The sequence below is a fragment of the Anolis carolinensis genome, chromosome 3, assembly GCF_035594765.1.
Source record: "Anolis carolinensis isolate JA03-04 chromosome 3, rAnoCar3.1.pri, whole genome shotgun sequence".
NCBI classification, from domain to species: Eukaryota; Metazoa; Chordata; class Lepidosauria; order Squamata; family Dactyloidae; genus Anolis; species Anolis carolinensis.
This window is the reverse complement of record NC_085843.1, coordinates 252,927,571-252,954,262: the sequence shown is the minus strand read 5'-3', so window position 1 is coordinate 252,954,262 and position 26,692 is coordinate 252,927,571. Positions and strand designations below refer to the sequence as shown.

Here is a 26,692-nt window from a genome sequence, read left to right as displayed (position 1 = left end):
GTCCATCCCTGTTGTAAGGACTGTGATGTGAAATTGGTTTTTGAAGAAATTCTGGAAACATAGTTTAATTTAAAATGTGCCTGGGAGCATATCACCACTGACTCAGTTGAGAGTCCTAGTCCATATCTCAGCCCTTCATGACTTAAGTGCCATACACTTCCTGGACTATTTGTCACCATACCAATTCTCAGGAGATTTATGAAGCTACTCTCTAGACAAAGCAATTAACAAATGGGGAAAAGGCATTCCACACTTTTGAGATCCTTTTGTCAAACAGTCTTACCTGGCACTTCAGTTGATGACATTTGGTTGCCAAGCAAATTTCATCAATTATAATTAGATTCTCCCATGCTATTTGAAACTTGTTAAAGTGCTTTAAAAATCTGATTTAATACTATTTTATTGGTATGTGGATTCTTGATACAGTACTGAATTGAATTGAGAGGACATGAATTTAAAATATATACATTTAAGAAGGAAACGAAGACATACAGTAGAGTCTCACTTATCCAACATTCGCTTATCCAACGTTCTGGATTATCCAACACATATTTGTAGTCAATGTTTTCAATACATCATGATATTTTGGTGCTAAATTTGTAAATACAGTAATTACTACATAGCATTACTGCGTATTGAATTACTTTTTCTGTCAAATTTGTTGTACAACATGATGTTTGGGTGCTTAATTTGTAAAACCATAACCTAATTTGATGTTTAATAGGCTTTTCCTTAATCGCTCTTTATTATCCAACATATTTGCTTATCCAACATTCTGCTGGCCCATTTATGTTGGATAAGTGAGACTCTACTGTACTCTAATCAGGGCCAGCTGTATCATGAAAGGGGTAATTCCTAACAGAAATTTGGATGTCATGAAAGGGCAGGCAATTTTAAACCATTTCATTGGTTGCTGTTGCATTTCTACTGCCAGGTATGGTGACAAGCACTTGAAAGACTTCTTACCTCATGCGGCAAAAAATAACTTGGATAGTTTTTCACATTGTGTACTTTGGGTTTGAGATTGTGGAGGTGCTACTTGCCTTTCTAATTCAAGCATACAGTTAACTTGGACCTATCCTGGCAGAGATTATAATAGCTCACTATTGGTAAATATTTATGAAGTCTGGACCTTGAATCAGCAAAGCGTGCAAGTTGGGGAATGTAGACAGAGTGTGTGTCTCATCCTTGCGCTAGTTGTGCATGGTATATGTAGCCCAGGTATGGGCAAACGTAGGCCCTCCAATTCCTAATAGCCTCTTCAAAAAGTAGACATCACTTCTATGAGATATTTGGTTGGGGTGCAAAGGGGGCTAGGTTTAACTCCCTTCTGAGGTAATTGAATGACTTGGATATTGTTTACTGAAGATGCCTCCATGCATGAAGCCAGATATGGGCCAGAATGTATATATACACAATTCATGGGTTTATTAGAAAATAATAAATTTGTTTTGTAAATAGACTTCTATACTTGTGGACTCATTTCAATACTTTTGATGTATTATAAGTCAATTTTCTTCCTGTGCAATAAAGAAATAAATATTGATTGACTGAAAACTTTTTCAGCCTGTTCCTCACTTTTCCTTCATCATAATGACAGCTGGAATCTCAATAACTGTAATTGAGCTACCCTGAGCAGTTTTTAGAAAGACGGCAGATTTATGGCTTATGAAGCCAGCAGTGCATAAATCTGAATATAAAACTGTTTCTCGCAAAATGATGAGTATTGTCTATAATAAAATATTTGCTTCCTTCTGTTAGTCTTTGGGATATCAAGCGACAATCCATATTTTTTTTAAACTGTGGCATATAGAACGAAAAACATTTCCCAAAATTAAATTATGCCAAGATTTGCCTTTACTCACACTACATTGCCTTAAAAACACATTTCTGTTACTTTACTTGTGAGATGAATGTAGCTCAATTTATGTGAATTTGTCATGCCTGATTATCACCGTAGCTGGAAATATCTCAAATTCTGAGCCATATTGATAGTGCTGAAGTAGTATCACAGCTTGAAAACGTTAGTTCTGGGAGATGCAGTTCAAAAAGTAACTTTCCAAGCTCTGGTATTTTTGTCTGTTCCTAACCTTTTTTTAGGTGTTTGCTTCTGAATACCTAAAGAATCATATGGGAATTTCTAGTGCTCTATCTTTCCCTGGTGGCACAGTGCATTAAAGCGCCGAGCTGCTGAACTTGCAGACCAAAAGGTGCCAGGTTCAAATCCCGGGAGCGGAATGAGCACCCGCTGTTAGCCCTAGCTCCTGCCAACCTAGCAGTTCGAAAACATGCAAATGTGAGTAGATCAATAGGTACCGCTCTGGCGGGAAGGTAACGGTGCTCCATGCAGTCATGCCAGCCACATGACCTTGGAGGTGTCTACGGACAACCGGCTCTTCGGCTTATAAATGGAGATGAGCACCAACCCCCAGAGTCGGTCACGACTGGACTTAACATCAGGGGAAAACCTTTACCTTTACCTATCTTTCCCTGAGTGGTTCTACATGTAGTCTGCTGAATCCAAAAGTGTGGTGTCTCCATCCCTCTGAGATATTGGCAGAACAAAAGTGTGTGAGTTGGGGCTTGGCACACCTACAGTTCAGTTGGTGCTGCCCAGCTGTTTTCTTTGAACAGCTTCTCTAAGAAACACAGGCAATACACACTCTTTAGGCAATGGAAGCAACATCTTCCACTGTATGAAAGTCACTCAAGCCAGCTCAGAGACCTATCATCTGGACTCTGGAAACCAGACCTCAACTTGTCTTCTGCACAACCCTCTATCTGTTTTCATTTCCTTGGGCTGTCAATTGATTACTCAGCTTCCCGACCTCTGGACTGATTGTTCATATATTTTCTCTCTGCAGAGTGAATTATGACAATGAGTGATTGGCACAGGAGAGTTGCTGCTGGGGGGTGGAGGGTGGGTGGTAATGAGAAGGTGGAGGGATGGTTTCATGCATTCCTGAAGGTACATACTTTTATGGGTTCAGATGTGAGTTCCTGAAGGGGGCCATTGGAGGGTTTCAGTAAGAGTTTTATAACTGTGTATCCCACTGAACAGCTTCCCAATTGAGCTTTAGAGAATCTGTGGTTTGGGACCCTTTAACCCCAAAGACCATATCTTTCTCTCTACCATTAGCACAGGCTCATAATACTGCTCCTTGAAGTGGGTAGAAACAACTTCACTGCCAGGCTCACAGTTGGAGATGATTATGCAAAGCAAGCTGGATTGCTGACCCTTGAAAACATCTTGATATTAGTAATTAGAAGTAACACTTTGCTTTGACACTACATTAATGGGCATATTTAATTTCTGGGAGATGGTGGTGAATACATAAATGGTCTTTATTACCACTTTAATTCAAGACCAAATACTTAACAGCAGCAATATTTGACAATGTGGAATTTGCAAATAGCCACCAAACAAACATTGGGATTTCTTTTCTAGTTTGCTAATGTGAGATGTTTTAATGAATTGTGAGGATGGGCATTGATAGCGAAGAGTGGTGGAGGGAGAAGTAAACATTTTTAGGTAGGAATAGGACATTTGATTTGTGTCCAGCTTTGCTATTATAAAAGCAGCTGGATTTCTCTTTATTTCAGATTTCTTCATATCAAAAATGTGGATCTACACATTAGGGCCCTGTCATATTCCACCATTATGACACCATTTTGATTGGCATAGTTGCATGCTATGATATTTTGCAGTTTGGCATTTGCTGGTATATTAGAGCTCTCTGGCTGTAAATTCTAAATTGCAAACCCAACTGTTCCATAGAATGGAGTCTCCACGAGTTTTTCTCTTTTTGCCCCCATGGCTCAGTTTTCCCCCTCAATATTAAATCATGTCTTGTGCCAGGTATTGTTTACCACCAAATGGTGGCTCAGAACTGCTACTTTGTCTTTTTGTTTTGTTCAAATGCTTCCCTACTTGGAGTCCCAATCTCTAGAAAGAGTACAGGAGTTATAGTTCAGACTAGTACTCAAAAGCCTTAATTAGCAAATCTATGTTATTCTTTCTAATCTTGGTTTAGCTGGCAATCAGAAACCATGGTTGTCAATTCAGACATTGTGCCAAATTGTTTCCTTAGTCCTGTTTTCAGTTAATATCTATATAATGTGTACATTTTTTCTGTAGGCAGTGTATTTCATGTGATGGTGAGATGGTTTCAAGGAAGGGTACAGCTCTCTCAGTTAATTGAAAAGCTGCTTTAGGAAAGGAAGCAACCCAGCAAAATTCCTATATTCCTTTAATTTCAGAGAACATTTAGTCATTTGAACGCAAGAACTTGTACATGCCACTTTTAAAAATAAAAGGAGCTCTAAAAACATGTTTTCTGTTATGTGTCTAATGGTTGATGCCTACTGTAATATATGAACCATTTTGGGACAGATCAGTGTCAGCTACAGTACCTTCCTTACAACCTCCCATACGCCTGATTCTGAAAATCTGAAGGCACAGATTAAAGCCTGGAGCTCTAATAGCACTTCTTCATGTCCAAAGGCCTGTTTTTCTAAATCTGTACTGTACTTTCAACCTTTCCTTTCTGATTGTAGAAGCCACAGAAGAAACTGGTTCTGTGATCTCTGCAGCAGTGCTGATCAAATGCTTCCCCTACTCCTTCCTGCCTTTCAGGATTCATAGTACTTTTACTCTCCGGTCCAATAGGGCAGTTAGAGAAAAGTGATGAAAAGCAGAACAAATGGATGCATTTATGTTGAAACATGTTGAGATCATAGCACAGGCTTAAGGATTTTTACCAGATTTGAAGTGGCTTTTATACTCTATCAAGTCAGAATCTGGAGTCTCAGATTAAAAGACCAACTGGACATGCTTAAGGCAACTTTTAGGTACTTTGATATTAAAGTTGGTGGGTAGATAGGTGGGTAATAGCCTGTTTTCTAGAGGCATGCACATTAACAGTTAGGAATAGTTTCTAGTGTATTTAGAGTGCACTTTTTGATTGGAAAAGTCCAGTTTACAACATAGTCATTACTGAACAGGATGTCAGCCAATCTTACTGGCTGTCAATTTTCTAATTCAAATGGTTGGTGGGTAGAGGCTTCCTCACTGGATACAATACTGAAATTGAAATTGAGATTATTGGAAAAAGTGGTATGAATACAGTTTTACAAATAAATTCAAATATTTATACCAATCTGCTCACTCACCTGCTAGTAAATGCATAAATTAAAAAGAAAAGGGGGCAAGGAGATATTGGTTAAAAACAAGGGTTCTGGGCTACAAAAATATTTGGAATATTTTTGCATTAATTTAAAGAGGGGATTAAACAACTACATAAATCACAAAATTAAGAACTCTGAATCCTCTAGTGTCAGAACCTTTAGATTGCATATAATCCAGTTCCTAATGCAGCTCACTGATCAAAGCAACCAAAACCAGATCTGTTCTATAAGCAGTCCTGATACCATATTGAAGTAGATCCAGATAATCCATCTCATCCAGGATTCTTTGGAGTTAGGAAGTTGGTTCTAGAATCTTGGACAAAGTTATTCAATGTAAGGGACTGACCAATAATTATCCAGAATGGTGAGATTTAGAGAGGACTTTTTATTAGTGATTTTATAATAGTTTCTTCAGTCTTCTTCAGACTCTCCCTTGTTTTGGTGAGGCATTAACCACTCTCTCATCTGGTTCCCTCTAGTTTTTTTTTTAGTAAACCAAGAAAGGTTCTCTCCAAGAGTCCTGTATACATCTTTGAGTCGTACAAATTTAAAAATATCCATTATCCCTGGACAAACAGGTACCAAAATTAGAACCACTTGATCTGTATCCATTATAGCATTAAAATCAGAGCAGATTTGAGTGGATTTATTTGCAAAGTGCCAGGAGAGTTGTCAATTCCAGATCTCTTTAAGATCAACATTGATACAGTGGATTGTGAGTGAGCACTCAGAGAGGAGTGAACATGCACAAGAGCTCTGGATGATGCTGGTCAGTTGCCAGGTGGCTGCTAGGGTGGCTGATGTTTTCTAGTGTATTGTCTTTTATTGTATAGTCCAAGCCTTTCATGGCTTGAATTACTAGAGTATTGTGTTGTTTCCAGACTCTATGGCTGTGTTTTAGCAGCATTTTCTCCGGATGTTTCACATGCATCTGTTGCTGGCATCTTCAGAGGATCTGATGGTAGGAGAAAATGCTGCTCGAACTTGGCCATACAGCCCCGAAACCACATAACATCCCAATGAAAGAGAAATATATAGTGCCAGCCAGTGGAATATGGATATAATTCTTATTTCTATAGCCCAGTACATCAAGACTGGAAGTGGTGTAGCATCTGTGCTTCTCAGTTCTATTGTGTGTTCAAAGACTTTTGGCATTTTGAAACCCACTCTGATCTTTCAGCAGTTATTCATGCATAAAGGAAATATCAGCTGTACATATGCTTTAAGGATACCTTTCAGCTACTGTTAAAATGAAACAGGATGTAGGGTTATAAATCGCTATGTGTGCAACAGACAGTTTGATTTGGAGTTTTGCTGAGCAGCCATGAGTTCTGTCATGTGGAGACAGAGATAAATGGCATTTCAAAAAAGCAGAGTCTATGGGGCCATTTGACCTTTCTCTTCCCCAGCATAAAATAAAATAAAGAAAAAAAATTGAAAGAAAATTCTATAGGCACAGAGGTAGTGTTTCTTCTTTAGATGTTTTGAGATCTGTATATATTCAATTTTAAAGAAATATTTAGTATTCATATAGTTCATTTTTTAAAAGGTCTTCAATCATTTCAGATAACTGACTTAGAATTATTAAGTTCCTAGGTTGATGGAAGAGGGAGCGGCAGTCTCACCAAAATATGCCTTTCAGTTGATACTCTTTGCGTCAGAGACCTCCGTCAAAGACAGACAAGATATTGCAGTCCTCAGTTAAAATCATGGGTTGTTTCTCTGGACAGCTCTGCTGTTCTGAACTGAAAATATATCATTAAGAGGGCACTACTGACTCAATCTTACATGAACAGGCCAGAGTGTGGAAAAATTAGATTTTTGAAATACAATTTTCAGAACTCAGAGCAGGCCAATTGATATATTGCTGTATCTTTAGATAGTAATAACAATTTACTTTGGTAAGTGAGATAGCAGAGGCTTATATCAGTGACCTTATAACATCTTTACTGAAATAGATAAAAATGAGTCAGGAAGGTTTGTCACATGCAAGCTGTCAAGAAAAAAATTAGAAGCATAAAACACCCAATTTGCTGGATCCATTGTGCATTACGATGGATATTTGGGGTTGAAGAATCCAAACATTATGCCTCTTCGGCATTGTTCTTTACAAAATAAGAAACAAACATTCTGAAACTTTGCATGGATTACTTTTGTGGGAAGAATAGAATTGTCTCTAAATGTCCATGTAGATACAGAACACATTAGTACATTGGAGGGGAACAAGTGTACTGACAGCTAGCAGCCAAAGATTGAAAGTCAGTATGTATGCAAAAGGGAAACAAATGAGAGTTGGGGCATTACTAAAGATGAATGGTATTCAGTGCATCACCAAGAACTGCAGGTTTCTTCTTACTTGCCCACTCATGGTTTTGTGTGTGTGTAAGTAAGTGAGTGAGAGAGAGTGAGTGTGTGTGTGTGTGTGTGTGTGTGAGAGAGAGAGAGAGAGAGAGAGAGAGAGAGAGAGAGAGAGAGAGACTGGGATTCACTGGAATCATGTCTGGAGAAAGAAGGTTTATTTATTTACTATATTTATACCTCGCCCTTCTCACCCCAAAGGGGACTCAGAACAGCTTACAAATTATGGCAAAAATGCAGTGCCACATCATAGACAACAATAAACATACCATATCAAATTATAAACAATTAAAACATATAAATACAATTAAACAGGTTGAAAACATACATAGTGCCAAATTTTGATTTCCATTCTTTCTGGTTTTCCTATACTCATTATTCAACTGTTAGCTGGAGGTCAAATTCCGTATTATTCTCTTCCCCAAATACCTGTGTACAAAGCCAGGTCTTTAACCTTATCCTGAAGACCAGGAAGGATGGGGCCAGTCTGATGTCACTGGGAAGGGAGTTCCACAGCTGAGGGGCCACCACTGAGAAGGCTCTGTCTCTCATCCCACCAGTCGTACTTGTGAAGGGGGTGGGATTGAGAGCAGGGCTTCCCCGGCCAAACTTAAAGCTCTAGTTGGCTCATAAAGGGATATATGATCGGACAGGTAAGTTGGACTAGAACCGTTTAGGACATTATAGGCCAAAGCCAGCCCTTTGAATTATGCCCGGTAGCAAACTAGCCTTTACCTTTTCTCTCCTCTCATGCTTGATGAATATTGGGATGTCTGTATTTTTAATTAAAGAAACCAAAGTTTTCAGGTACTTTTAAAGTGCCACATATACAGTTTGTCATCAACAGATTCTGCTTTTATGAATTCCATCCACCATGGCTTGAAATTTTTATTTTGAAAAAATCCCAAAAAGCAACCCTTGACTTTGCTGTTTTATATAAGGGACACCATTTTTCTACACCATTGTATAAAATGGAACATCAGCACCCACATATTTTGGTATCTACAGGGGGTTCTGGAACCAAACCCCAGTGGTACTAAAGGCCTACTGTAGTTTGTTTCTTGGTGAGTGAGAATACTATGCTTGCTCAGAACTTACACTATGTGACATTATTTCTGCAGAAGAGAAAACCTAAATTAAGATGTGGCTGTTAATGTGGTGTCAAACTGCATGAATTATATAGAGTAGATGTCTATTGCTCAGTTGCATTCGAGTCAAATAACATCACATATTATCAAGATATGAGCCACAGCCCACTTTTGTTTGTATGACTTTACAGAATTGTAATGTTATTCCTTTTTTGGGTTCAAAATTATTTTTGTGCAAAAAGTTGTTTGAAACTTTCAGAAAATAAGTTCTGGAATGTGACAGTTCACACCCCTGCCCCCCATGGGATGTGTTTACATATTTTGAGGAAAATAATTCAACAGTATTCTTTACATTCCCTACTTAGAATCATGATTATATTATACTGACATCAACCCGGGTGGTGCTGCTGCCTGTGGTAGTGACATCATAAATTACAGATGAGTGAAATGTGTCTTTGCAGATAAGGGGAAAAAAACCAACTTTTTTGCAGTGCCCCAAGAACTGATGCACAGATATAGTCAGCAAAAAGAGGATATATAATGAATAAGGTCATAAATTCTCCTGGGAATAGCCTGGAGGAGAAAAGGAGAGGCAGTCAAATAGACTTTTATTTTTGCGAGACTAGTTTGAGGAGGATGCATTGCTTATTCTGGGGATTTTGAGAGACAGCTGCTGAAAACAGAGCAGATGTCTACACATAGAGGTCTGCCTCAAGGCGCCACATCTCTACTACCAGATAAACAGGATTCACTCACTGCCAACAGGAACTCAGCTGGAATGAGCTGTAAAGTGTGGACCCTTGTGTCATTTTCACATGACATTCAGTTCTACATATTTATTTCATATTATGCATTTATTTCAGGAAGAAATTGGCAATGATCGGGCCTTTTGCACTTCCAAAAATGGAACATATATGATTTTCAAGCTGCTTTTATAATTTTTCTTTCATTAAAGAAGAGAGGCATAAAATGAATACATATTTTGGCAGAACTGTCCTTTTTTTTGGTTTGTCATTACATGATGGGATCCATTAAAATAGCTGCCATGTGGTTTTATGTGTTGTTGGCTCAACTAGAAATGCTGTGGGTTTCTTTCTATTGTCGTTGGATGCAAATTGTGCTCATTTAATGCTCAGTCAACATGTTGCCTGTGTATTACTCAGTAAATGGAAGTGAATCAGTTAGGTCAGTTATATAGTTCTAAAATTCAAATCCTCCAGATGTTGTGGATTTCACTTCCCAAATTTCTAACCATTGACCAAGATATTTGTGGATTCCAGGAGTCCAAAACATCTGGAGAGCCAAATATTGTTAACAAATAAATTTGGTGTTGAAAACATGATTGGAAAAACTCTTATGAGAAAATTAAACAAAGGTGGTGTAGCACAAGTTCTGTTTTGTATGGGAGAAAAGAATGGGAATATGATGTTGGGGAAAAGAACATTGTAGGACGTATGACATGCATCTAATGGGCAGAAGTACATAATTTGTGGCTTCATGATGATTTTACATTAGTATTTGGAGAGTTTAATGTCTTAAGGAACCTTCATATCAGTGATGCAGCTGCCACCTGTTTCTGCATACAATTTTTATTTAATTTAGTTAATTTGCAACCCCAGTGTAAATAAGCTTCCCTGAAACATATAGAATCACACTGAAGAAAATTATGTGATGATCCAGCAGTTTAGAAGTTCCATATTTTGATGGATTGCTTTGTCTGATCTTGCCTGCCACAAGAAGGTTTTTGTTGAACCTGCAAAATGCTGAAATATTTGTTTTTTTATTGATTCTGCTAAGTAAGTAGTGACAGAATTTCAGTAACACCAGAGAAAGTTGCACTTAAAGTAGCGATAAAAGGTACCCCATCCACCATTATCCAAGGTCAATGGCTTCACCTAAGAATGTATTTTTAAACTAGATTGTAAATATCTCGGCTTTGACTGCAGTTATCTGTGTTGCAGAAAATGCTGGGGTCTCAAGTCTTGTTTTAGCCATCAGTTGTGCATTTGCTAAATGAGCAAAGAAGAAAGCAGGAATAGACCCAGGAGACCTGCCAGTATATTCAGTAGAATGTTCTGTTCATGTACGGCTGTATGTGCATAGCTCTTGTATAAAAACAGGGATTTGCTGGGATGAAGCGGTACCACACAAATCTGTTTTCACAGTTTCCATTCACTTTTGAGAAATTGTGGCTAGCACATGAATACCCCAATGAATGAGGAAGATGTGTTTCTGGGCATTAGTTCTTTAATAGAAAAGTTGACACGAGAGGTAGAAATAACAGAGAATAAGAATAAGTTCCTACACTACCATAAAAAGGGACTGCAATTCACCCATGTGCTGGCAGAACTGCTGACCTGAAGATCTGAAGGTCGGTGGTTCGAATCAGTGAGATGGGGTGAGCTCCCATCTGTCAGCTCCAGCTTCCCATGCGGGGACATGAGAGAAGCCTCCGACAGGATGGTAACACATCCGGGTATCCGGGCATCCCCTGGGCAATGGTCTGTAGATGGCCAATTCTCACACACCAGAAGCGACATGCAGTATATTCTCAATTCGCTTCTGACACGATAAAAAAACATAAAAAGAAGAGCAGTTCAGTATATTTCATGTTTTTAAAATTTCCAAACTAACCATGTGGATATGTGAAATGAAACCAGACAAGTATGCTAAAAAGATAAACATTTTGAACTTTCTGAGACCACTTGAAGGCTTCTTTCAAGACACCTAGGGCTTACCTTTATTTAATTGGCCTCCACTTTTCTTTTCCATTTGGTGAATGAATCTTTCCAGTTTTTTCAAAATTATGGGGTAGATAATGAGGATTGCTTATCTGTTTGTCCATTTTCTTTCTGTTTTCCTGTTTATGCCTGCTTATTAAGGGATTCTGGAGGTGGCTGATGTTTATCTGTTGTAGGCAGGCACACATAGCTACAGGTAGAGTAGAATCATGCTCTTTCTCAACTTCAGCTTGAATTACAGTGGGTCTTTGATATCCGCTGGGATTTGGCTCCAAGACCCCCCTGGATGCCAAAATCCATGAATACAATGGTGAAGAAAATGCTGTGTTTTTATAAAATGGCAAAAACAAAGATTGCTTTTTTGGAGTTTGGCAGAAATATTTTTTTTTTGCCACAAACAGCTGAAGCCATGGATAAAGAATCTGTGGATATGGATGGCTGACTGTAGTAATTTTCTGCAGGCAAACCCTGCAATCTATGTTTTGCCAGCCCTCCTTCACCATCTTCCCAGTGCCAATGAAGCTAGAAAGGAAAGGAGAGTGGCTGGAAGGGAACTCATAAAAAGCCTTTGTAAAAGATATCAGAGGCTTTATTAAGTGAGCTATGCCTGTCGATGCAATGCTACTGCTTTTCCTCCAGTCAATCAATGAATGTATGATTAAAGGTGAGCCAAGTTCATCTCTAGAGCTCTCCTTTTATATGCATTTTTTCCTTATTGGCATGTTCAATCTTATGTGGAGAGCAGTCCACACACAACAGGGACAAACAGCACCAGAGCTGTGTTTGTATTACTTCATGAGGAGGAGGGGTGTTTTAATAACCACTTCTAAATGAGCATTTAAAAAAGAAGCCCAGTTAGAATATAAAAAAGGCACACCCACACATTTGGACATTTTTTCCATCTCGTGGGGAAAGGATCTCCTTTTATCTAGAGCTTTTTCCTCATTCTTCTAATTATCAGATGGAAGGAGATTTGAGATCGACCTCCTTCTCTCGCTAGCAGGGTGAAAACATTCAAAGTCTTTTCTTCGTGAGGTTTAAGAAGTGTGGAAGGTGGAAGCTGCCCTCTAGTGGAAAACAAAGCCATTTTCCATTTACACAATGTTCTCTCTTGCCTGGTTGCTCTATAAAACAAGTAGCTACTCATTTCTAGAACCATCATTTGCTTAACATGCAAGCCAGCATATTTGCTAAGAGTGATGGATATTAAGGACAAAAAGCTTTTTCATATAGTTTAGAGGTTAGCAACATGAGAGCTACATGAATTCATTTGCAAAAGCCTTTGTAGGATGCTGGATTATTTTATAAATAGGGATTCAGTTGAGGTTACATAGAAAATATTCTGGTTTCTTCTGCTTTGTTATTTGAGTTATGCTAGGTAAAGGTAAAGGTTTTCCTCTGACAGATTCAATCAACCACCCACAATTTGCCAATACTCTATTGTAAATAAGTAAATAAAACCAAAAGGCAAATCTTGATTTTGCAATTTTATATAAGAAACACTATTTTACTGTGCTAGTATATGAAATAGGATTTGAGCATTTGTGGATGTTGGTATCCACAGGGGATCCTGAAACCAAACCCCAATGGATTCCAAGGATCCAACTGCTCCCAGATTGGCTTACAAATCATGGATAGTTCCCTGCTTATAAGATTACAGTCTAAATGAGTAAGGATGCAGAAGGAAAGGGGGTGTCAGTGTTGAAGACACTTAAATTGCTCTGATGCTGACTTTTTTTTGTTTCCTTAAAGGCCAGGGCACTTGGAATATGGAGAAAAGGTCTCTCATTAGCCATTGGGGCCAAGGCATGAGATGCTCTTCTCTGCTTCTGAGGCTAGATCAGTGGCAGTTGAAATATGCTGTCTTGTTTAACAAAATATAATATTTTCATTGTTAATCAGTAACAGGTGCTTAGATCCAATGGGTGGGTTTTTTATTTACTCAAATGCCAATTTATGAATCCCTCCCTAAAGCTACGCTCCCTTGATCTTACTTTAAAACAGGAGTTCTTAGCTTTTTTGTCCTATGGACCCCTTTGCCAGTTGGTGAAAACCACGGACGGCTTCCCAGACTGTAGTGTCAGATAGTTTTATGGCACTCAACATTGGCATGTCTTTAAATTAAATTTTAGTGTTATTTAAAATTATGTTTTACAACTTTCCCACAATTTCAATACCTGACAACATCAGTACAATATCTGTTGAAACAGTCATTTTCAGCAAACATTTAGAAATTTGAATAATGTGATATGAAATGAATACTATTTTATACCTTCATAAGTGAAGGAACTGCTAGATTTCAGTTAGAGGTCAGAGAAAATAAAGTTGGTTCCCCCCAAGTTCAAGCTTGTAGACCCCCTGAAATCTTTCTACAGTCCTCCAAGGGGTCCATGGATCCCTGGTTAAGAGTCCCTGCTTTAGAGGATACAAGCCTATATGTCTGTATTTATATATGTCCTGCCAACCTAGCAATTCGAAAACATGCAAATGTGAGTAGATCAATAAGTACCGCTCTGGCGGGAAGGTAACGACGCTCCCTGCAGTCATGCCAGCCACATGACCTTGGAGGTGTCTATGAACAACGGCGACTCTTCGGCTTAGGAATTGAGATGAGCACCAACCCGCAGAGTCGGTCACGACTGGACTTAACGTCAGGGGAAAACCTTTACCTTTTTATTTATATGATGAAGATCATGATCCCTGCTGATCATGCAGAAGAGACTTGAACTTAAACTGGAGTGTTTTGCAGACCCAAACAACTACAGGGCCTTTGGATCCAAGCCAAAAATAATACTATCTCAATTATTACTAATGGTTTTATATATTGATCTTCTCTTCAGTCCATATTCAGACTGGAACATAGGAAGATTTCTATATGCCTTAACTGATGAAATGAAATCTTGAGAACAAGCATAGAAGATTATGATTTATTTAAATAAATGAAAATTGAAAGGTCTCCCTAGTCAAATAAAGGTGGTGGCATGGAACTGAAGCCTAGCATCTAATAAGGAAAATAATTAGCATAATTCAGCAATCATAGCTGCTGTGCAGTATCTATTTAAGTAGGGTTTGCAAGAAGATTCTGCACTAATCCGGTGGAAATGAATGAAAGCTGTGCAGCTGCAGTAATTAGTCAGTGGCTCCCATATATGAGAAGAGACTTTGGTAGAAGTATGGTGGTGGAAATAAGGAACAAATAATTCCCTATATACAAATCAAAATAGATCTATTTTTACAATGGGCAATACAGTTAATTGGTAAGAAAAGAAACTACATGAATGCATAATTAGTGCCTTATTCTGTAAAATGCTTGTTTTCTGGAATAATGAGGCTCAATATAGGCTGTTCTAACATTTGGTTGAGAAAGATTTATTATTTATTTATTTATTTACAGCATTTATATTCCGCCCTTCTCACCCCGAAGGGGACTCAGGGCGGATCACATTACACACAATGCCTTTAACATAGAACAAAGACAAGACAAACATAGGCTCCGAGCGGGCCTCAAACTCATGACCTCCTGGTCAGAGTGATTCATTGCAGTGATTCATTGCAGCTGCTCTCCAGCCTGCGCCACAGCCCGAGCCCAAGATGGTAGCACTTTTTTGTACTTAACTGTTTAACTTTCTTATCTGACCTATTGTGATAATCTGAATCTGTAATATCAAGTAATGTCATGTCTTAATCCATTTCATGCAAGAGACCATCATCATGAGCATTATTAAGTTTACTATTTGACTTACACTTCAGGTTTCTCTTGCTATGAGATCTAGTTAAGTATGAAACAATATTATGATTGCCTAAGATTTCTACTGGTTTTATATTGCTTATGCTAGTGTAGCACAGAAATTAATCCCGAGAATATAATAATTATTCTCACAGAAACTTGGTTTACATAGTTTTCTAATAAAACCCTTTGATTGCTTCTTCATCAGACAAAAGTATTTCTTACTGTTGCACTTGTATATAAGGGCGCTATATTTTTTTCCAGAATCAGACTCCCAAGCCTTTTATTGATACACCCAGTGATTTTACGTTGGTTGTAAAGGTGTTATATGCCTATTTTATTACCTTCAAACAAGACATCGCTCCAGGATGATGAAACTATTACCTGAAGAACCATTGCATTATGTGTTTCATTTTCTTCTGTTGCATGTTTTAGGATACCATGGACTTTATTGTGAGGAGGAATACAATGAGTGCCTTTCAGTCCCTTGCCAGAACGGTGCCACCTGCAGGGATCTGATCAATAACTATGACTGTGCATGTCCTCCTGAATATGAAGGTAACTGGTTTTCTGTTCTAACATATATTTGGCTTTATATGCTTGCTCTGTATCCAGTTAATAAATATGGTCCTCTGCTGCCTCTTCGATATACGGGATTAGAATTCCAACTGTCTCCAAGAAACATGAGCATTGGCTTTACCATTGACTATGTTGGCTTTACCATTGGCTTTACCATTGACTATTCCAACAGAGAGGCACTAATTCAGGGGAAGATTGTATTACAAAAATCATGAAGCTGATATATAGTATGGGGATTCCATATTTAATTTCCAGGTTTTCTGGGCTCCTGTTGTGCAGCTGAATCTGGCCCAGGCAGACAATATTTTCCCTATAGCATGGTGCTAGGTCTGAACTAATAATGGTTGATCTGAGAAACAAGTCATTACTCCCAGTCATTACTTCACCTTGTTTTATTCAAGTTAGTGAAGTGGTAAAAATGGTGGATGCGGGAGAAGAATAGTTTTCTGATCTAAATATACTTTCTCCAGATGGAGAGGATTCGTGGTTGAATAGAATCAGTTTTGAAAGGGATTTATCTAAACCTAGGGAACCGGAGATGTGAGGGCTCATAGGAGCTGGCATATGTTGATGCAGTTACTTTTAATCAAAATGTTCTGTTCTTTGGCCCTGTGAGCCTTGGTTCTTGTCAGTTCATTGAGTTCCAAGCTGAAACCTATGATTGCTTTATAATTTTGCAAAGCAACCCTATGTTCCATTTTTTTTTTCTTCAATCACTAATCAGGTGTTGTATAACAGGCATGGAGAGAATGTGTGGATGCCGCTACTGGCTTTAAAGAAAGAAGACCTAAAAAAAGAAAAAATCAGTTCACCAGAATACACAAAACATAGATGGAAGGAGCTCTTGGATGTTCAGCTATTCTTCTTGCAGCAGGGGCAAAGAGTCAGCCTTCATTAGCCTCCTTCCTGATAATCCTCAATTCTAAAATATTCTTGCTTATTCTGCTATTCTAATGTGGTTGTTGTATATATTGCCAGTCTTAAACTCAAACAATGTGAGCAATCATCTGCTTTCACTTATCATTCTCAGGAAGGCATTGTGAATTGTACAAAGATCCGTGTGTTAACATCACCTGCCAGAATGGAGGAACTTGCGACAGTGAAGGACTGAATGCCACATGCCTCTGTGCACCTGGATTTACGGGCAAGTTATTTGCAAACTACATAGTCTATGTAATTATAACCGATTGCATGAAAAAAGTGTTGAAAACTTTCAGTGACACTTGTACTTTATATTATTTTACTGAAAGTCAGGGGTTGTCGGGAACTAGTATCAGCAGACTAGATGGGGAGGCCTGGTTAGAGAAATACAGTACAGTCTCACTTATCCAACACTTGCTTATCCAACGTTCTGGATTATCTAACGCATTTTTGTAGTCAGTGTTTTCAATACATCATGATATTTTGGTGCTAAATTCGTAAATACAGTAATTACTACATAGCATTACTGTGTATTGAGCTACTTTTTCTGTCAAATTTGTTGTATAACATGTTTTGGTACTTAATTTGTAAAATCATAACCTAATTTGATGTTTAATAGGCTTTTCCTGAATGCCTCCATATTATCAAACATAATCGCTTATCTAACATTCTGCCGACCCGTTGGATAAGTGAGACTCTACTGTACAATGGGCTCTTACTATCTGCTGGGGCTTGGTTTCAGGACCCCCATACGAAAGTCTGTGCCTTATTGTATACAATGGCATAATAAACTATATTCCTTATATAAAATGGCAAAATCAAGGATTGGAGGAGGAGGGTTATTTTTTTAACATTTTCAAGCTGTGGATGATTGAATCGGTGGTTAATTTAATCCATGGATACAGAGGGACATCTATATCCCCCAATACGTGCACTGAAGGAATGGGCAATTTTCATGACATTACTCAGAAATTAAAACCACCCTGCTTACATGAATGCCATAAGCTACTACTACAGAAAGGGGATTCCTTCAGGGAGAGTTAATTCCTAAAATGTCAAACTGGATGTATCACAAATACATTTGTAATCCTTTCTGTAACATCCTTTTTTCTGTGGTTTGGAGTGACCTAGAAGGCTATTACAGTAACCTGAAAAATAGAAAATGATGAATGTACATAGAAATATGAGGAAGGGCTGTTCCAGTGAAAGAGAAGTGCAATGAATGTGTTTTAAAAAAGATAATCATGCTTTAAACCAATAGCCTTTCTTCAAAGAATGTCTATTTTACAGTTTGAACTAAAATACAGAATACATTCACTGCCTTACTCTCCTAAAGATCTGCAGATATCCTTCAAAAAGTTTGATTTTTCTAGGCAAGTTGGGAGAGAAACAGTAACTTATTTTATAATGGACATAACAAATGATGTGTTTGGTAGGATTGGTCAAAGACACACTCTAATAGCTTTTCACAATCCTTTTCTTAAAAGTTGTCCTGCTTGTTCTGATGATGGAAAATTATACACACTAATTGATCTGATTTTTTATATACAAGGAAGTACGTTTTCCTCAGGTATTGTCTATAAAGCAGTATATTTGTACAGCTTCAACATGCAGGTTGCATCCACAATGCGTAATTGTAACTATTTGGCATCACATTAGCTGCTATGACTCATTGCTTTGGAATTCTCTGATTTGTAGTTTTCTAAGATATTTGTCCTTCTGTCAGAGAGCTCTGTACAACAACAAACTACAAATCCCACAATTGCATGAAATTGAGCCATGGGGGTTAAACTGTTGTTAAACTGTTGTATTTCTGCAGTTTGGATAGTCTCTCATTTTATTTATCTCACAGTTGTATAGTGTTAGCTTAATCTTGGCCTTTTCACTTTTCAAAATGTTTGGTCCATGAATAAAAGGGCGACATGGGAAATGATCCAGTTAGTTGGAAATCAATGTAAGTCTTTTTTTAATGATAGATATATTGCTGTTAGGCTTAGCTTTGACAGCTTGTTCCCATTGCTTAGAACTAACTTGATATAGTGCCACTCAGATGTAAAGCAAATTGCTAACAAGAGCTTAGTTAGCTGCCCAGCTGTTGAAACATTTCTGAATCAACATCTTTCTGAAACAAGATTGCATGCAAAAATGATATTTTGGAAATTACAAAGAATTATATTCAAAAAAGAAAGAAAGTTAGTATATTAACAGAATAGTGTTAAGTATAGCAGATGTGCTACACTTTGATTAAAATTTGGGCAATCCATCAGAGGTCAGATAACGTTATTTGTTGGCGTAGCATCCATTGGCCAGGGCTGCTTTGAAGCATAATTATTTTTCCCTCAGATGTACTAGAATGTACTGCTAATTGCGGGATTGTTCAGTTCCAGTAACTGTGGTTGAACAAGCAATGACAACCTTTGATGCGGTTGTAGTATTGGTTTCTAACTGTAGCCAAAAATCAATCACTGCTGAGTTCCAGCTTCCTGGGAATCAAACCTTTCCTCCAACTCTATAATCTACAAGGCAATGGCATGGGGTTGCACTAGTTTCTATTGATGATTCATATAGCAGTTTCTCCCCCCCCCCTTTTTTTTTTCCTCCCTCAATCTCCCTTGGTACCATCTAGTTTTGCATAGGGCTGTTGTTCCTTATTGTTCGTGTCATTTGACATGGCCATCAGCATTTTGCAGCAGAAAGTCTCCTGTGTGCCAGATGAAATTTAAATATTCTGTATGAATCAGTAAAACACATAGCCCTAATTCATTTTAAAGTGAAATTTTGGCACAAGCTGTTAGCTGAATATTCTCAAAAGAATGTTTGGTTTGGTTGGATGTGGTAAACATACTGATTTAAACATGATACACATTGTTTTACATATTATACATATGACTCATTTTCTCATGGAATAATTAATGGGAGGATGTTATTCAGAATCTAACCATAACAAATTCCACTGTTGTTAATACTGATAGGATGTAAAGAACTTCAAAGAATTACTAAATTTTATTGCAGAAGTGGTCAATTCCAATTTCCTGTGCTATTGTTGAAAGACTTGAATCTAACCTAAAGGCATCCCCATGATTTTTGCATTTTCCCCATTTTTATATATTTCTTCTTCATCTGCAGTTCATTCTGTTTATTAAATTATATGGAGAGTATTTTGGGTTTTTTTTTATAGGAACCAGTAGTTAATATTTGCCTTAGGACCCACTAGCCTTAAAGTTAGTTTATTTGTTTAGCAAGATTTCTGTACGATTTTATTCTGTAGTTTTGAAATTTCTTACAAAATCCAAGTGACTTCTAATCTCCATGAAAACTTCAGCTACTTCAACTCACTCACAGAGTCCCAACAACAATTGAAATGCAATAAAGGGAATGTTTTGAGGTCTGGTTACAATGATTCGATTCTATTGTGTATTCAAGTCACTTCTTACTAAAGTTTAATTGCTATGCAGATGCATCACTGTGTGTTTGATTGCTGTTCAAATCCAGTTCACTCCTGTGCAGCCCTTGGGAGATCTTGTTCTAATAACAAGTAACATGAATTGAAGGTGCTAGCTGTAACTGCTTGCACAAGAATGTAATTTGCTCCTCACCAGGAGCACGTTAATTAGTGGATCACAAGTGATATGACTGTGTGTCTAAAATAGAAAGGGATGCAGGCATGTTGTTCTACATCTGCAACACAGAATTGTCTTTCTTCTCTGTTTTAAGGTGAGGAATGTGACATCAATATAAATGACTGTGAGAGTAACCCTTGTCATCATGGTGGAATGTGTATAGACCAGCCCAATGGCTATACCTGTCATTGCCCACATGGATGGGTTGGAGCAAACTGCGAGATCCGTAAGTAAGAACTGTTCAACGATGGAATACGCTGCAGCCTGAGCGTGTGGTGGAGTCTCCTTCTCTGCGGGTTTTTAAACAGAGGCTGGATGGGAATGCTTTGATTATGTATTCCTACATGTGTCCTCTTCCAGCTCTCTTATTCAAAATAGTTATGCCTTTATCACCAATGTGAATTTATTGATAGTGAATTTAGGTAAAGCTACAATTGCACAGCAGAGCTATTACTCTACATATAACCTGTATGCCATGTTATTAACTCTAGACAAATGAGTTTTGGAAAAAGGTCAATCTGTGATGCATGGGCAAAAAACTATACCATACTACCTCCAGATCTCTGAATAAATGCTGTCTATGCACACCCCAAACACTCTAAACTTAACACTAAGAAATACTCATATGAATTTACTTATATAAACTTTCAAATTGTATTAACTTTCAGAGGAGGTAGGTAGCCGCCAGACAGTGAAAACTGTGACAGTAAGAGGCACCATATTTAAGTAGATGGAGTGGAAGTTCATCAGCTTCATGGTCTATGTAAGCAACCTACTTAATGCAGATTTGAGTGAAGGCTTATAGCAGTGCCCAGATATTTATTTATTTATTTATTTACAGTATTTATATTCCGCCCTTCTCACCCCGAAGGGGACTCGGGGCGGATCACATTATATACATATAGTACTCCCCAACACCATAGTTTCCCTTCCAGATCTTTTGCATAACAATACATTTTCGCTTTGGTTTACTATATGTATACTTGTTTTAGTCTATGTTGTTCTATGGTCATTGTTGTTGTTCTTTTTCTTTTTCTTTTTATGTATCTCAGAACTCATAAATAAAAAGTTTAAAAAAATTATATACATATAGCGCTAACATTCAATGCCCATATACACATAAAACCGAGATAGAGACAGACACAGAGGCAATTTAACCTTCTCCTGAGGGGATGTTTGATTCTGGCCACAGGGGGGAGCAGCTGTGGGGTTCATCACAGGGGGTTCATCATCCACTGTGATGGCACTTCCTCATTCCAACCTCATAAATTAGTTAAATTTGCCTCCCCACTTTATAAGTGGTACCTTATTTCCTACTTGATAGATGCAACTATCTTTCGGGTTGCTAGGTCAGCAACGAGCAGGGGCTATTTTTGATTTTTTAATTGACAGGTGCTCACCCCTCCACGGGCTGGCCTCGAACTCATGATCTCATGGTCAGAGTGATTTATTGCAGCAGGCTACTCACCAGCCTGCGCCACAGCCCAGCCCCTTTAAGTCCGACTCTGGGGGTTGGTGGTCATCACTATTTCTAAGCCAAAGAGCCAGCATTGTCCAACACCTGCAAGGTCATGTGGCTGGCATAACTGAATGGAACGCCATTATCTTCCTGCCGGAGTGGTACCTATTGATCTACTCACGTTTGCATGTTTTCGAACTGCTAAGTTGGCAACAGCTGGGGCTAACAGCAGGAACTCACCCCACCTCCCAGTTTCGAACCACTGACCTTTTGGTCAGTAAGTTCAGCAACTCAGTGGTTTAACCCGCTGTGCTACCGCAGGCTCCCGATATATCTTTACATTGGTGTAATATCGGATATGGCCTGTTATGATACAGATCATGACAGCGACTACTACAAATCCTGCCCCAGTCATCATTTCATTCTTCAGTTTTCTATCATGCCATGACTCCTTCCACGCCATAAACCTAACTCTCCAGAATGCCTTCTTGATCTTCTAGAGAGGTTTTCGGAGAACCATGGGTGTCTATGAAGGAGAAAGGGGGGTTGACTTCCCATTTATGAAGTCCTTAACATGTGTGTACCTACTCAGAAGTAAAACCCATAATATTCAATAGGATTCATTCCCAGATGACAGTGGGTAGAATCGCAGCCTTAAGTTGTTTTAAGAGCCAATCCATTTTTTTATCAGCACTGGGAGTGCTCTGAGAATATATATTTTTAATTGAAGAGCAGGATGCTATATGCTTAAATAAAATGAAAGAATAATATCTGTGAGACCTTTCTTGGGTAAAATAGTAATGCCTTAAATAGATATATCTATACAATTGAGGAAGCAGTGCAGGTGTCAGTGTTATCTTCTTTACATGGTAGAAAATAGCCTGACTGACAGATGGATTTAATATCCTGAGACATGCAATAATCCTTTAAAAATGCCTCAGTATTATAGAGATAGTATTATGTAATTTAATGACTTAATGTGAAAGAATGAGATTTCTGTGGCTATATTCTTTTATTACCTACTGGATATGATGCGGCATGATAGCAAGTATTTCAGACCCTAGTCAGAATCCTCAATTCCATAACAGGTATAGGTTACAGACAATATCAGAATATAGCACAAAGAAGCATCTCTCCTGATGCCTATCTGTCACTTTTATTCCTGCCCGATAAGAAGGAACAAGTGTCATGAATACAAAATGCAACTCAGTTTATGCTTCTCTAAGGAAACCATGCATGCCTTTCCAAAATTTATGCTGTTGCACCTGTAATATGCATTCAAAGACTGTTTGGGAACTTCAACTGATTCAAAGAGCTATATCCAGATTGTTAACTTCAGCTTGTTATCAGGAACCCACAACTCTCTTCATGCAACAGCTCAATTTTGCTGCCAGTTTGTTTCCAAGCACAATTCAAAGTATTGGATATGACCTAAAAGACCCTAAGTGTCCAGGCTATCTGAAGATCTCATTTAATCCTGTCCAAGTTCTAAAATAGTCCTTTTCTCACCAAGTGAAGGCCTTCCTATTCTAGCAGCCATTTGGGAACTCCCAGTGGCACGGCACGTAGAGCTAGTGTCACCTGTTCTCAGAATTTCCTTTTTTGAACTACAGCTCTGAAATCTGAGGATCGCAGGTCAAAATAAGTAATTTCCCTCTAAAGTTTTCCTAAAAAGTCTGGAAGAGGAATAAAACTATCAAAAACTAGCAGCATCAATTTATGACAGACCAGGATGGAATTATTCATACATCTTGATTCTATAAATGTTAAATAACTTCCAGGTAGATAATGAAGATAATGAAGATGTTCTTAGAACAGAGGTCATAAGTACAATTATGAATATGGCATGTTAAATTTCATAGCTGAGTCCATAACAATTGATTCACAACTGTTAGTTCAGTCATTGAATTCATTGAACATAATATTGCCCAGACATGTCTATTTTGTAGTAAAAACAATTATATCTTGTGTTTGGTGATGGTCTCATTTATATTCAGTCTTTTTCCACAATAAAAGCTAAGGTACCCTTTCAATTTTGTACTTAATCATAAGACTGTTTTCAGGCTGCAATGACTGTAGCTTAGGTTAATGTATAAAACAACTTAGTAATCAACCTTGTTCTTAACAGAAGCTTATTATTATGCAGTGGATATGAGTTTATGAAAAATGGATTTAAACAAAATAATCCAAACTAAAAAATAAAATAAAAAACAAAAACAGGAAAGTGCACAGAATATGAATATAGATTAGGTTTAAGTGCAACTATATAACAGGAAACTGGCAGAATTCTGTGTGATCATTATACATTACATAGCATGGACACTCCAGTGCTATATAGTGCATTCTAGCCAGGCTCCTCAAAATCCACTAAGTTGATTGCTGTTGGGATTTACAGATGTCCATCCCAGAGTGCTTCCAAGATAGAGTCAAAATGCGGGTTTAAAAAGTGGGTTTAAAAATCCTGGGATCCAACAGCAAATCCAGACACAGACCTCCCAATCCTGGGAAATGGTCCCCTGCTATCCTGACACCTTCCTTTGAAGTGGATTTTATAAATCTGCAAGATGGAGGGAGGACAGGGGACATCTGATGGAAAGTTTTTTAAAAATTATCTCCGAGATGTGCTGGACCTCATATGCACTCACGAGATCTAAATGTACACCCAAGCAGATTTCTTATTTTCTCTCTTCACCCAAGTATATATTCAAGCTCTATTTAATATTATAAGTATTAGAACAAAGAAATGGTTGCAGAGAGTTCTAACTGTAATTGCTTTCCAACTTCTGTTTTGTCACCTGTATGCCCATTTTTGACAGCCCGGTCAACTTTTAAAATGTGCATGTGTGCTGGAGCAGTCCACATAGGGGGCTCAGAAGGAAGTCACATGTTTTCTATGACTACAAGGATATACAGTCATGTGAAGATGCATATTTTTGGCCAGAATCGGGTTTTAAGTGCACCTTTTAAACACATGCTTCCACACAGACTTTCCTGAAACATCATCTAGCCACTTTCCCTTTTATCCTGAATTCTTCAGGGCTTTTAGGCATGTGTAGAAGGTTCCCACTGTTGATTTTGAAGTAGTTGTCTGATGTTCCCACTCACTTCCTTGAGCAGTTTCTGTCATGACACAGAAAAAGGACCCCTACCAAAAATCATCCTTGCACTGGAGATAACTTGTGCAAATGATAACATGAGCAAACATCAAGCAACTGCTTTTCAATCCACAGGAAAATTGACCTCTTTTGATCCTAGAGGCTGCTTAGTGGTAAGTGAGGTTTGGAGAACTTTCACAGTTCCTATCTAGCCCCTAAACCAGGCATGGGCAAATTTCAGCCATCCAGGTGTTTTGGACTTCAACTCCCAGAAATCCCAGCCAGATTACTGGCTATTAGGAATTTTGGGAGTTTAAGTCCAAAACACCTGGAGGGCTGAAGTTTGCCCATGCCGGCCCTAAACTGTATGCTACTTGGGGATTGGGAATATGTAGTAATTATGAATGCATAGCTGTAGGCTGTGTATTCATAACTGCCCAGCAGGATTCTGCCTATTGTTTCCTTGTAGCATAACTGTACCCAGATTTAACTTGAGCAGAAGCTGCCTTAGGTCTGGCACAAGGAGAAAGGTGGGATATTAAATAGATAGATAAACATTCCCAACTATTAAAATCAAACTATTTTTAAACTGATATCTGGGATTAATAAATACAATCATGATATTACAATGAAAACAACTGATACTCTATCTGATAAAAAGACATATTGAAAAGTAGGTTTAGGCTGGAATCCTTTTTGTCAGTCTGATCCCAGAATATGCTGATGGCTGTGCTCACACACAAGCACACCAACCACGAAGGCCACCAAAATATCTACTAGAATGGCCAGAAGAATCATCCCTGGAATATTGCCACTGTGTTTGTAAAGATGCCCTGACCATGATCTTAGCCCTAAACCTATATAACCAGCTACATTCAAAAGATTTCTCCATTGGTATAAATGATCCCAGTTGAATGGCTATTAATCAACACTGTGTTATTTTCTTGCTTCCAGATCTACAGTGGAAGTCTGGGCACATGGCTGAGAGCCTAACGAACATGCCACACCATTCTCTCTACATCATAATTGGAGCCCTGTGTGTGGCATTTGTCCTGATGTTGATCATTCTAATTGTGGGCATCTGTCGCATCAGCCGCATTGAGTATCAGGGCTCCTCTAGGCCGGCATATGAGGAATTCTACAACTGTAGGAGCATTGACAGTGAATTTAGCAGTGCCATTGCCTCCATTCGACATGCCAGGTATGTTTGGGGATGGGATAAAGGGGGGATATATAAGGGTGGTCTAGTTTTATCAAACATCTCCCAACTTATGTTCCTCCATGTGTTTTTGACTTCATTTCCCCTAAGCTCCAACCAGCTTGACTGACCATCAGAAATGTTGATAGTTGAAATAAAGGAATAAAGGTTGAATCATTGGATTAGATGATAAGCTTGTACCCCGGCTTTTCCTCTTCAAACTGTGCATGACAACAAGCATGCTAGACAGTGTGTTTTAAAAACACATGCCATATTTCTCCTCACCTGCAGGCCGAGAATCATATTATATCAGATACAGAACATCTGTTGCTGAATTTTATGTGATTCTGTACTTAGTTTTTATAAACATGCATGCACACACGTAGCTTACTTTTTATTCCTGTGCTCTACACATTTTTGTTAGAGCATCATAGCAAAAATATTAAGGTCTTAAAGCATATGTTTTACTTTAAGGATTTAATATTTCTGTTGTGTTAGTCACTGTAATAAATCTGTGGGTTAAGTGAATAACTGCATCCATCTGGGATCCAAAACAAATTTATCTGAAGTGCTTTTTCCTGCTTTAGAGACTCTTTCTCTGTGTGTGTTTTCGTGCACACACACACCCATATACACAAAATGAAACAGAACCAATTAAAATTAAAGCAAATCAGTAACCTTTAAGGTAGAAATGTGCAAAATCCTCATGAAAAATATAA

The 26,692-nt window shown here is 38.2% G+C and overlaps 1 protein-coding gene across 1 annotated transcript in view; it reads left to right on the top strand.

Annotated features, from left to right (window-relative positions):
* Positions 1-26,692, top strand: part of dner (delta/notch like EGF repeat containing) — a 174,193-nt gene that overhangs the window by 143,669 nt on the left and 3,832 nt on the right. Inside the window, exons 9-12 of the mRNA XM_003218284.3 lie at positions 15,537-15,659; positions 16,711-16,824; positions 20,316-20,447; positions 25,730-25,976. Coding sequence (XP_003218332.2) covers positions 15,537-15,659; positions 16,711-16,824; positions 20,316-20,447; positions 25,730-25,976 — 616 coding nt within the window. The remainder of the gene's footprint in view (positions 1-15,536; positions 15,660-16,710; positions 16,825-20,315; positions 20,448-25,729; positions 25,977-26,692) is intronic.